At 41.6% G+C, this 13,788-nt stretch overlaps 1 protein-coding gene across 1 annotated transcript in view; it reads left to right on the top strand.

The window, feature by feature from the left end:
- Positions 1-13,788, top strand: part of LOC140714445 (heparan-alpha-glucosaminide N-acetyltransferase) — a 366,646-nt gene that overhangs the window by 148,990 nt on the left and 203,868 nt on the right. Inside the window, exon 7 of the mRNA XM_073025743.1 lies at positions 10,993-11,081. Coding sequence (XP_072881844.1) covers positions 10,993-11,081 — 89 coding nt within the window. The remainder of the gene's footprint in view (positions 1-10,992; positions 11,082-13,788) is intronic.

The raw sequence follows: 13,788 nt of genomic DNA on the forward strand, positions 1-13,788 counted from the left end.
ATGTAGAAAAAAAATCTAATTACAAAATAACTACAAAGGTCAAAAATTCATCCATATCTTTTTTTGTGGTGTTAAAATAGTGTTGTGTGACTCCTAAAGAAATTAGGATATTGCCCAGCATTTACGAAGCAGTGTGGTCATGCTTCTTGAATAACATCTTAAATCAGAAAAAGGACAATTCTAAAAGCTCCAGTCATATTGACTCAGATGAACATGCTGGTACTGCCTTTCTTCTCCTTCCTTACTCCCTTTGCCTCTGTCACTTGCTCACCCTCTCCCTAGGGCTGTGATTCTATGGGCTTCTGGTCCTCCCATTTCTGCATTGTGGTAGACAATGTCTGAGTTCTTCTGATGATCAAATATTGCAGTAAAGAGTACAAGGAATGACTTACTGGCTGCTCAATTCTGGAGGGTGCAGCATAGCCTGATGGAGATACCTCACAATTAGGATGTCCACTCAGTTCCTGACAGTAGTGTGTTTGTGACTGTAGCTTTGGATATGTGGTGTATTTGGAGATGTAAACAGAGTGGGGTCAACTGTTAGAGCAGAGTGCAGAGTTCATTACGTAGGGCAGTGTAGCACTGGAAAGGTAGACAACTGTGATGGGCTAAGAATGAATGATTCACAAGAATTAAAGATTAGTTTTATTTGTCACATACATTGAAACATACAGTGAAGTGCATCACTTACATCAAATCAAATTAATGAAGGTTGTGTTGGGAGCAGCTCTAAAATATCGCCATGCTTCCAGTCCCAATATAGCATGCCTGCAGCTTAATAACACTAACCCGTACTTCTTTGGAATGTGGGAGGAAACTGGATCACCAAGTAGAAGCCTATGCAGTCATGGGGACAATGTACAAACTGATTACAGATATCGGTGGGAATCGAATCCCAAATAGAAATGTCTGGCACCTTAAAGTGATAGCGCTAAGCACCATGCCACTATATAGTCCCACACCTGTTATAATATCGGCAGCATATCTTGAAATCACTTGGAGAAAGATCCTGTAAAACTCTACTGTCAAACACACATTGAGAGAATATAATATCTTCCTGTTGACGGATATATGTGCATTGAGAATGAGAACTCTAATGGCCACATAAGTGTAAGCGATCAGTAATGACAGCAAATGCCCAAGACTAGTTGGCCTACTCCAGACATTGAAATGGGATCTAGAGACCATAAGTGTCCTCTGTAACGTAGCAGTGCACAGCAAACTCTGATATTTTAATTACTCGAGCAGGCCAGCTAGTATTGTTAGCAGCTGTGAGCTGGGATGATCCTGAAACTAAGAACTGGGAATGAAAGTGAACTTGACTTTCATCATGAGAACAGTGACACACCAGCATGGGGATCAACAAGATTTTCTGAGATCACAAAAATGAGAAAGAGCTCCCATGAGAAATCATCATCATCATTATGTGCCTTGTCATATGACATAGGTGATCATAATTGTCCTACAGAAATGGTCTTCTGTGTAGTGTCTTTACAAGATGGTTGACCCCAACCATTATATAGAATATAATAGAAAAGCTACAGCACAATACAGCCCCTTTGGCCCACAGAACTGTGCCGAACATGTCGTTACCTTAGAAATTACCTAGGGTTACCCATAGCCCTCTATTTTTCTAAACTCCATGTATTTATCCAGGAGTCTCTTAAAAGACCCTATCATATCTGCTTCCACCAACATTGTTGACAGCCCATCTCAGGCACTCACCACTCTCTGCGTAAAAAAACTTACTCCTGACGTCTCCTCTGTACCTACTTCCAAGCACCTTAAAACTGTACCCTCTCATGCTAGCCATTTCAGCCCCGGGAAAAAGCCTCTGACTATCCACATGATCAATGCCTCTCATTATTTTATACACCTCTATCAGGTCACCTCTCATCCACCGTCGCTCCAAGAGATTATCTTCAGATAATCTCTGAAGATAATGAATAATCTTCAGAGATTGTCTGCCTGGCGTCAGTGGTCGCTTAACCAGGATCATCCACCACCTGCTCCCATGCCTTCACGTGACCCTGATTGGGGGGGCTGAGCAGGTGCTGTACCTTGCCCAAGAGTGACCTGCAGGCTAGTGGACGGATAGTTTACCTTACACCTTGTTTGGTAGAAACCTATCTCCATCTCATCACCCTCTTTTGAGGAAGTATAGTCTAAATCAACATTATTCTCCAGGTGTGGTTAATCAGAATGAATCTCCCTGTCAAGCATAGGGGAACACGTTTTGGATGCTGAATGATAATGTGCTTTCTCTGTCTTAATCCTTATGGTGTCTGAGATGTAGTTTTTGCATGCCCACGTTATCCATGAATGAGTATCAGATCAAGTTAAGTGGGTCCTTTTAAGTTAGTTTTAGTTTTTTTATCAAAATAAACTTTATTTATAATAAAAAAATAACAAGATTAAGATGTGCAATGCCTTTTCAGTCTTTACATTCATATTCAATGCTTCCGGTACTGTCCTATTACATTCCTACACATCAATAGCACTGCTGCCATGTATGTGGCTCTCTGTGTGGAATACTACTACAACAGCTAATTGAGGGGTTTCCTCACCCAACCTGGCCCTCCCTATCCTTTAGTAGAAGAACCTTACACAGTGGTCCGTCTGCACAGTGCCCTTGTGGTGGGTGCTGCAAACTTCAGTGTTCTTCTGCAACCTGGAGTGTGCCAATTGGCAGCATTCCTCAATGGACATCTCTCTGTGTTGGGAGACCAGTAAATTTCAGGTGGACCAAAGTCTCTTTTGCCAAGTTGATATTCTGCCAGCACTTGATGTTCTTTAAGTTGCAGTTGAAAATTCAAAGAAGCATCTGTCTTCAGTGTGAGCAGTGTGGAACTGTGCCTCCAGGTTTAGTGTGATTATCCATTTAAATCACATTGTTCCTGAGCCTTGAGCAACAGTGAAAGCTAATTCTCCCTCTGTGTGTGAACAGCAACTTTTAGTTTTCAGACCAATGTGCTTGAATATAGTACAGATAATGAATTTTCAGTATTTCATGACTGTTACATAATTGAAGCAAAGTTGACTCTCTCAAATTGCTCAGTAGCACAAAAATTCTTATCCAACATGAACAGATGATGTTCACAACTGATGCTTGAGCGCTCAAAAACATTCAAAATCAATTCACTCAGCATTACCATCGTTTTCAACCAAAAAGGACTCTTTTCAGGTGTTGTGCAAATTAATTTCTAGTCCTATTGTCACTCTGAGCTTCCACTTTTTACATTCCAATTCATAACTGAAGGTGCAAACCCTGTACAAGTGATTGTTGTATGACCCTTCAAACTTTGATGAGATCTGCTCTTAATTATAGTTATCTGAATAAAAATATTGGCCACCAAGAACAGGCAGGGAAAATGGGTTGGCTGGCTTGCTGTTTAATAAATCTGGTTGAACTCTTTGTGTACTCATTCTGTGATTCTCTATTCAAGTCCTTTGTGAACTTTATGCCAGAGCCTTGGATTTCTCCTCCAGATGATGATACCCAAATTGTAAGGTGCAAAGGTATGAGTGAATCACTGGCCAAAATAAGCTATGAAATAGGGAGTGCTAAATTTTAACAAGTATCACATGTATATTAGGCAAGTGGTCAAGTAGATTGCAGATGCTGTTTACTGTGCATGTGCATGTTTAGTAGGAGAGTGGAGCAGCAGGAGATGGGTAGTAATCTGATTGTGGATGAGCCGTTTCTCTTTACGTTACATGTCAATGACTCAGATGATGGAATTGAAATTTTGTGGCAAGGTTTGTGGACGATATGAAGATAGATGGAGGGGCAGGTAGTTTTGAGGAAGAGGCTACAGAGGATATTAGGGTAGGAAAATGGGCAAAGAACTGGCAGATGTAATACAGTGTCAGAAGTTTATGATCATGTACTTTGGTGGAAGAAATAAAAGGGGAGACTATTTTCTAAATAGAGAGAAAATTCAAAAATCTGAGGCACAAAGGGACTTGGGACTTTGTACAGGATTCCCTGAAGGTTAATTTGCAGGTTGAGTTGGTGGTGAGGAAGGCAAATGCAATGTTAGCATTCATTTCAAGAGGACTAGAATATAAAGCAAGGGTGCAATGTGAGGCTTTATAAAGCACTGGTGAGGCGTCACTTGGAGTATTGTGAACAGTTTTGGGCCTCTTATCAAAGAAATAATGTGCTGACATTTGGAGAAGGTTCAAAGGAGGTTCATGAAAATGATACTGGGTCTGAAAGGCTTGTCATATGAATATACCTGCTCCTTCACCTGTCTTCATATGTTTGGTGGCTCTGGACCTGTACTCATTGGAATTCAGAATAAAGAGGGTGACTTCATTGAAACCTATTGAATGTTGAAACTCCTCGATAGAGTGGGATGTGGAGAGGATGTTTCCTTTGGTGAGAGAGTTTACGACCAGAGGCTGCAGTCTCAGAATTGAGGGGAAAACTTTTAGAACAGAGATGAGGAAGAATTTCTTTACGTAGAGAGTGGTGAATCTGTGGAATTTGTTGCCACAGGCAGCTGTGGAGGCCAGGTCATTGTGTATATTTAAGGCAAAGGTTGATAGAATCTTGATTAGTCAGGACATGAAGGGATACAGAGAAAAGGCAGGAAATCTGAAGGCTGAGAGGGAAAATGGATCAGCCATGATTAAATGGCGGAGCAGACGTGATGGGCCAAATGGCCCAATTCTGCTTATATATCTTATGGTCTTATAGTCTAAAGGGGTTAGGTGGATGCATAAAAACAATCAAAAGATAGCAAAATGAATAGTGTTGATGAAAATAATGAAAGCAGCTGGGGCATTTGACTTATCTTCCAAAGGACAGCACCTCCAGTGATGCAACATTCATGCAGGATTGCATTAGAGTGTCAGGATAAACCTGTGATGTAACATGCACAAACTTATCTTTGAGATCTTTATCAAAAATATGGGAGAGGTACTTCTTTGTCACTTACAAGTAGCTTTTCCTGGAGAACTGCATTAAATTTAGAGGGATTAAAAATCAGAGGCAATTTTCCAAACTTTTGATTGGACACCCAAATTTTTTTACAATGAGGGCAAATTAAACTAAAATGAATTGCTGGGTGATAGTATTGTATATTTACTCTTTAAAAGTTATAGAGTGGTTTAGGAACTGCTGTCCAGCTTGGTGGTGTAATGTTTATTCTACCATGTGAGACAGCATATGAATGTGGAATCAGGTAGGAAGTTATCACTATTTACATATTGATTCTTTAAGACTCTCTGGAGACTAAATATCCCAGCCTAATTGGACCACAGTGTAAGCACACACGTGGATAAAAGACATGGCAACTTGCTCCGTGTTTAAAGATACATTCCAGGTTGTTTTGGCGCTGGCAAACAGTAGAAGCTAACTTGGAGGCTGTTTGCCTGCTACAGTACTGTTACATGCACTGGTGACAGGGTGTGCATTGTATCACTGACTGAGGTCAGGGACTTAAGGAGTGTCATTACAGAAGAAACAGTGAGGTGTGTGGCATTAAATAATCTCACAGAATAAACAAAACCCATTATTTCTCTTTGGGGAACCACAATGGGAGTGGTACTATTCTTTCAAAGGCTTGCTTCTTATAGGGCAACACTGAAGAGTATTGGCTATCTATTGAACCTCTCGTTCCAATTCAACACTCTACTAAATCAGATCTGTATCATTCCATAGATGCTACCTGATCTGCTGAGTTCCTCCAGTATTTTGTGTGTGTTGCTTTGGATTTCCAGCATTTGCAGACTTCCTTGTGTTTAAGATCTGTACCTTAATGTTTTCTACTCATCTTGGTCCCCTAATGCCTTTATAACAAAGTTGATCAATCGCAATTTTGAAACTTTCAATTGGATCTCCTAGTTTCAACAGTTTATAGAAGTGGAGAGTTCCAAACACATTGTGTAAACGCTTGCTTCTTTGCATCAGATAACCTTCCAATTTTTACATTGTGACCTTCTGTGTCAATTAAACCGTGCTGGAAGCAAACCGCCTATTTGCCTTTACCCCTCCCTTAAACAGTCTGCGCAGTGCTACCACAAAGAGGTCTGTCTCTTTAAGAGTGGCTCCATCATGTCCTTTTCCTCAGTCTGAACACGTAGCCTGCAGTCATAGTGCACTGTCCTTTGCTCAGCTTGGGTTATCTTGGTCCTGACAAATTGAAATGACAAAAAGATCTATCAAAGAAAATTAGACTGCAAGCAGATTCCGGCTCTGTTTAGATTGGTAATCTGATCTGTGTCAGACTGAATGTTTAGCCCAGGGCATTGCTGCATCCAAATCAAATCAATGACTGCTGCATTCTGTGGCAGGACTCATTGGTGTATAAACATCTGTGTCGTGTATGATGCATGATAACAACAACAATAATTTTCATTAATATAGCGCCTTTAACTTAACAAATTGTCCCAAATTACTTCACTGGAGCATTTGCAAACAAAAAAGTATTGATATAGTAAGTTACAAAAGAAGATAATAGAATTGATGACCAAGTGATGGCCTTTAAGGAGCTTCATTAATGAGGGGAAAAAAAACAAAATCTTTTTGGGAACATTGACATCAGAATAATTGGCCATAAAAGTAAAATTGGTAAATTTGACAAAATGGTAAATTGGTTTATTACTGTCACATGAACCGAGACACGGTGAAAAACTTGTCTTGCATCTGTTTATACAGATCACAATTCATTACAACAGTGCATTGAGGTAGTACAAGTAAAACAATAACAAAATGCAGAATAAAGTGTAACAGTGAAAACACTGCAGGTGGACAATAAGATGCAAAGTTGCGGTGATGTTTTTCAGAGCAGCAAGAGGTCAGAATTGGAGGAGCACAAGGATATAGGAGGGTTACAGGATTGGAGGAGATTACAGAGACTTAAAGGGGAGAAATCATATAACAAGGTGCCAGTTTTAAAGTTGAGGCATTACTTGTCTTGGAGCAACAACACACACAAAATGCTGGTGGAACACAGCAGGCCAGGCAGCATCTATAGGGAGAAGCGCTGTCGATGTTTCGGGCCGAGACCCTTGTCCGGACTAACCGAAAGGAAAGATAGTAAGAGATTTGAAAGTAGAGGGGGGAGGGGGAAATGCGAAATGATAGGAGAAGACCGGAGGGGGTGGGATGAAGCTAAGAGCTGGAAAGGTGATTGGCGAAAGTGATACAGAGCTGGAGAAGGGAAAGGATCATGGGACGGGAGGCCTCAGGAGAAAGAAAGGGGGGGGGGAAGCACCAGAGGGAGATGGAGAACAGGCAAACAACTAAATATGTCAGGGATGGGGTAAGAAGGGGAGGAGGGGCATTAACGGAAGTTAGAGAAGTCAGTGTTCATGCCATCAGGTTGGAGGCTACCCAGCCGGTATATAAGGTGTTGTTCCTCCAACCTGAGTTTGGATTCATTTTGACAGTAGAGGAGGTCACAGATAGTCATATCAGAATGGGAATGGGACGTGGAATTAAAATGTGTGGCCACTGGGAGATCCTGCTTTTTCTGGCGGACCGAGCGTAGGTATTCCACGGAATGGTCTCCCAGTCTGCGTTGGGTCTTGCCAATATATAAAAGGCCATACCGGGAGCACCAGACGCAGTATACCACACCAGCCGACTCACAGGTGAAGTGTCGCCTCATCTGGAAGGACTGTCTGGGGCCCTGAATGGTGGTGAGGGAGGAAGTGTAAGGGCAGATGTAGCACTTGTTCCGTTTACAAGGATAAGTGCCAGGAGGGAGTTCGGTGGGAAGGGATGGGGGGGACGAGTGGACAAGGGAGTCGCGTAGGGAGCGATCCCTGCAAAAAGCAGAAAGGGGGGGAGGAAAAAAATGTGCTTGGTAGTGGGATCCCGTTGGAGGTGGCGGAAGTTATGGAGAATTATATGTTGGACCTGGAGGCTGGTGGGGTGGTAGGTGAGGACAAGGGGAACCCTATCCCGAGTTGGGTGGTGGGTGGATGGGGTGAGGGCAGATGTGTGGGAAATGGGAGAGATGCGTTTGAGAGCAGAGTTGATGGTGGACGAAGGGAAGCCCCTTTGCTTAAAAAAGGAAGACATCTCCTTTGTCCTGGAAAGAAAAGCCTCATCCTGAGAGCAGATGCGGTGGAGATGGAGAAATTGTGAGAAGGGGATAGCCTTTTTGCAAGAGACAGGGTGGGAAGAGGAATAGTCCAGTAGCTGTGAGAGTCTGTAGGTTTATAGTAGATATCGGTAGATAGGCCATCTCCAGAGATGGAGACAGAAAGATCAAGAAAGGGGAGGGAGGTGTCGGAAATGGACCAGGTAAATTTGAGGGCAGGGTGAAAGTCGGAGGCAAAGTTAATGAAGTCAACGAGCTCAGCATGCGTGTAGGAGGCAGCACCAATGCAGTCGTCGATGTAGCGAAGGAAAAGAGGGGGATGGATACCGGTATAGACTTGGAACATGGACAGTTCCACAAAGCCAACAAAAAGGCAGGCATAATTGGGACCCATACGGGTGCCCATGGCTACACCCTTGGTTTGGAGGAAGTGGGAGGAGCCAAAGGAGAAATTATTGAGAGTAATTGGAGTCAGTGCAGGTCCTCAAGTATAGTAATATAGCCAGTAGGGTTCTGAATGACATATTGCTCTTTAACCAAGAGAGGAGTAGGCCATTCTGCTCATTAAACTTTTTTAACTATTGAGCATATTCAACCATGACTGATAGATAGATAGATAGATAGATACTTTATTCATCCCCATGGGGAAATTCAACATTTTTCCAATGTCCCATACACTTATTGTAGCAAAACTAATTACATACAATACTTAACTCAATATAAATATGCATCTAAAATCACCCTCTCAAAAAGCATTAATAAATATCTTTTAAAAAGTTCTTAAATAGTTTACTAAGAAATACATTGAATTGTAACTTAAGCTCAGTCCTGACCCCGGCACTTTAACATATCCTACCCCTGGCGTTTGAATTGTAAAGCCGAATGGCATTGGGGAGTAATGATCTCTTCATCCTGTCTGAGGAGCATTGCATCGATAGCAACCTGCCGCTGAAGCTGCTTCTCTGTCTCTGAATGGTGCTATGTAGAGGATGTTCAGGGTTTTCCATGATTGACCGTAGCCTACTCAGCGCCCTTTGCTCTGCTACCGATGTCATACTCTCCAGTTCTGTGCCCACGACAGAGCCCGCCTTCCTTATTAAGACGTGAGGCGTCCCTCTTCTTAATGCTGCCTCCCCAACACGCCACCACAAAGAAGCGGGTGCTCTCCACAACTGACCTATAGAACATCTTCAGCATCTACTTTGTCCACTTATCCATTATTTCACTATTGATCTCCTTGAGTTTAATAGAATTATTGATTGTTTTTATCCAGTTGCTCCAATGTACATGTCCTTAGGAGCAGTATCACAGCCAGAAGAGATTATAACTGAGTTAGAGGTTATCAGTCAGAATGTCCTTAGTGATACTCAACAATCACTGCCTCTCTTGGATGCTGCAGATCTAATCAATTAACATTTGCAATGCACACAAAACGCTGGAGGAACTCAGCAGTCCAGGCAGTATCTATGGAAAAGAGCATAGTCGACATTTTGGGCCGAGATCCTTCATTAGGACTGGAATAAAAAAGATTATATCCTTTTTTGTCTCTAGTCCTGATGAAGGGTCTTGGGCAGAAACATTGAGTATACTCTTTTCCATAGATTCTGCCTGGCCTGCTGAGTTCCTCCAGTATTCTGTGTGTGTTGCTTGGATTTCCAGCATTTGCAGATTTTCTCTTATGTGTGAATTAAAATTTTCATCTTTTTTGTGACAAATGCATATAGAGTCATAGAATCACAAAGTTACACAGTATAGTAACAGGCCCTTCATACCATCATGTCAATGCTAGCTACTATACCTATCTATGCTTATGCCGTTTATCTGAATAGGATAACCTTGGCAATTGTGCACTTTCATTGTTATCTCTTCTAAAGATGTGAGAAATAGTCCACATTTAGTCATTGTTGGAAAGTATCAAGACCTCTGCAAAATGACCATAACCTGAGTCAGGAATCATACAATATTTATTCTCAATAAAATCCCCCTTGATTTTTCCCTTTTTGTCCAGCTCAGTACTTCTAACCCAATAATCACATCCACGTAGAGTCCTCAATTTAATTTGGCTCCTTTCCCCTGTGCTTGCTCTTTGGTGAAGTACCTACTCTCATTGCTTTTCCATTCGTCTATACTTCTGCAAATTGCTTATAAAATACACCTACCTCAATAACTGCTTTCCATATTCTAATAAGCCTGGTGCAGCATAAATTCTCCATGTGATAGCCCTAAATTCATCATTTTTGTGCCATCCAATGGAAAATGATCTTCTATACTTTGATTAAAAAACCTGTCATGGTTTTGTAAACTTCCATCAGATTCCCCCATCATTGCCAACTTTAAGTCTTCATTCTAATGCATCTTTGCTGTTATTGTTTTCCATTTTTCTCATTGTACCAGGCACAGGTGGAAGGTTTAGGCAGAACTTTACCTTGTTGGAAGTCAGTCACTGCTGCACAGGCTTAAGATAGACTCCTAGGAGTCCACTCATGCAAATATACTCAGATCACACAGTCACATGCCCTTGCCCACGCCTTGTTCCTTAGCACCTCTCTCTGAACCCCTACTTGTTCACAATTCACGATTAGTCAGCAACACCAACTTTATTTTTGTCAGTTCTCTCTGTTGTGCAAGCCCGCACTGTAGTTAGCTCTAATGACAAGGACTGAGAATGGAAACTCAGCACAAAGGAGCAAGAACTCAAACCCTTATCCTGACACTGAGGTGCCCCTGTGTATCACTAACATGCATCTTCACTTAAATCCTTCAAGAAACATCTAAAATCGTGAGCTTTTTAAAATTTAATTGCTTTCAGCTTAATTTGACCACAAAACTGAACGTGTTTTCATTTGTGCGGCCTGTTTCCATATCTGTGTTTTTATACCTTTTACCAGCATCTCTGGAAAATTCTTAAAAATCTTTACATTCTTCATTTCAGGAACTTGCACCTGTAAATAATGCTGATGTCTCAGCCAAGGCCACAAATCCCAAATCTCGGCGATTACGTTCTCTTGACACCTTTCGTGGGTAAGGCTTATACCTTCATTTAACCATGTTTGTATTTTAATGCATTATGTTGCTGTACCACTCAAATTTATTTGTCTTTGTGGCTTCATTTTAATCAGCAACATGCTAGAAAGTGCTGAAGCCAACACTGAGTCACCTGAGCCTCTAGTTGTCTGAAAAAGTCTACGTTATTCATCCAGGGTGTCTCCATTAGGGTAGCAATACTTATAGGGGTTCATGAAATGTTGTTGATGTTCCATGAGTTGTCAGTGTTGATAGAGATTCTTTGGAGGTCAATCATAAACACAAGAGATTCTGTGGATGCTGAAAATCCAGAGCAACACACACAGAATTGCTGAAGGGTCTTGGCCTGAAACATCAATTGTTTATTCCATTCCTTAGATGTTGCCTGATCTGCAGAGTTCCTCCAGCATTTTGTGTGTTTTGCTCTGGAGGTCAATATTTTCTTATCAAATGCTCAGTTTTATTTTATTTATTGAGATGCAGTGCAGAATAGGCCCCAATGTGGCCTTCTGTTTATCAATGAGACTCGACATAGATTGGGAGACTGCTTCGCCGAGTGTCTACGCTCCATCTGCCAGAAGGGGCGGCATTTCCCAGTGACCACCCATTTTAATTCCAATTCCCATTCCCATTCCGATATGTCTATCCATGGCCTCCTCTACAGTCATGATTAGGCTACACTCAGGTTGGAGTAACAACACCTTATATTCTGTCTGGGTAGTCTCCAATCTGACGGACTGAACATCAATTTCTGGAACTTTGGTTATGCCCCCCTTCACCATACTCCATCCCCTTTTCCCTCTCTTTGTCACCTTGTCTCCTTGCCTACCCATTGCCCCCTCTGGTGCTCCTCCCCCCTTTTCTTTCTTCATGACCTTCTGCCCTCTCCTACAGGATTCTCCCTTCTCCAGCCCTGTACCTCTTTCACCAATCAACTTCCCAGCTCTTTACTTCATCCCTCCGGCTCCCGGTTTCACCTATCACCTTGTGTTTCTCCCTCCCCTCCCACTTTTTAACTCTATTCCATCTTTTTTTTCCAGTCCTGCTGGAGGGTCTGGTCCAAAATGTCGACTGTACTCATTTCCATAGCTGCTGCCTGGCCTGCTGAGTTCCTCCAGCATTCTGTCTGTGTCGCTTGGATGTCTAGCATCTGCAGTTTTTCTCCTGTTTGTGATAGGACTGGTGAGATTGTTTGCTTAGATGGCAGCATGGATCCAATGGGTTGGCAGGCCATCTGTGTTGTAATAAGCAAGTAACGTATCCAGCAGGAACCTGAGCTTCTATCGAAAGTACAGGATGCAAAAGCTACTGCAGCAGCAGCTGGACACATGACCGCCTTCCAGGATGTAAAGGGATTTAACAGCTGTGACAGAATGGATTGTACCACAAAGTGGTGAAAGGCCATCGCTTGGTTACAGGGCACATTAAATAAACATGTTGTTTCTGGTGTGTATGAAACGTAGTTCAAGATGACTCAGAACAGAATACTGTTTATTTCTTTTTGCTGTTTAAAAAAATTATCTGGGATGAGTGGTTTTTAATTTGATTTTTATACAATATGTATTGTATGGCACCAGATTCTAGGATGTTTAACTGTTTGCTATCATTCCAAGTATATGCTAATTAAGTGAATTGGCTGCAGCTTGTAGGACTGGGACTATATTAAGACAATTGTTTCTTATATTAGCAGAGTAAATACTTGTATCCAGGAAATTACTTCCAAAAAAACATTTTTATACCCAGAGAAAATGGGAATGTGGGCAAACAGAATAAGATTTCTTTGAAGTAGTGAAAATTGGCTTTGAGGAATCAATGACAAACAACAAGTAGTCTTTTAGAAAATATATTTACGCTCATGCTGTATTTTATTATCCCTCTCAGAAATAACTTCAGGTGCTTCAGATGTGCTGAGCCATTTCAAAATCCATTGCATGCACCCCTTTAGTTAAACATGGCAAACAGTTGTGGAGAGTAAGATCCCATGAATTCCAGTGGCGGTTCATCTGCAGTGTTGGATGATGGGAGAATTTTACCAATGCACTCAGAAATGTCCTGGTCTTTGTGTCGTTATGCTCAGGATCTGAAACAAACATTGACCTAGGATGCAAGGGTGATATCTTCCAACAGTCACAGGACAGCACTGCCATACCAGCCTGCATAATGTGCTTAAATTCTAGGGTTCATCGGCATATCCTTCTGCTTCTTTTGTACTATCCGAACCAAGCATGAACCAGAGGGAGTTCTTTGTTGCTACAGGAAAAAATTGATAATATTGTTTTAACCTTATAGATTCTTCTTCAAATGCTTTTGGCAGGATGGAGCCTGATGTCAGTGAATATTCAGAGCAGAGTGCCACTTATCATACTGTGTGTTGCAGGTTTCCCAATTTGCACATGTATCCATGAATGGTCATTTAATATTGTTTCCTAGTACTGATTAATTGTTAACAGGCAAAAAAGCTCAAGAAACTGCAGCAGAAGCAGGCCACCCTGCAAGTCCACTCCACAATTTCATAACATCCTATCTGATCTGATCTAGGCTCTGGTTCACTTTGGTTCGCCGTAATTCCCGGTTCCACTATTAAACAAAAATTATATATTCACAGATCTCTGGGTTAGAACATTCTGAGAAAAGAAATTCTCCTTTATCTCCCTCTTAAATGGGCACACATTATTTTGAATTTATGCCCATTAGAAATAAACAG

The sequence above is a fragment of the Hemitrygon akajei genome, chromosome 21 (assembly GCF_048418815.1).
Source record: "Hemitrygon akajei chromosome 21, sHemAka1.3, whole genome shotgun sequence".
Classification (NCBI taxonomy): Eukaryota; Metazoa; Chordata; class Chondrichthyes; order Myliobatiformes; family Dasyatidae; genus Hemitrygon; species Hemitrygon akajei.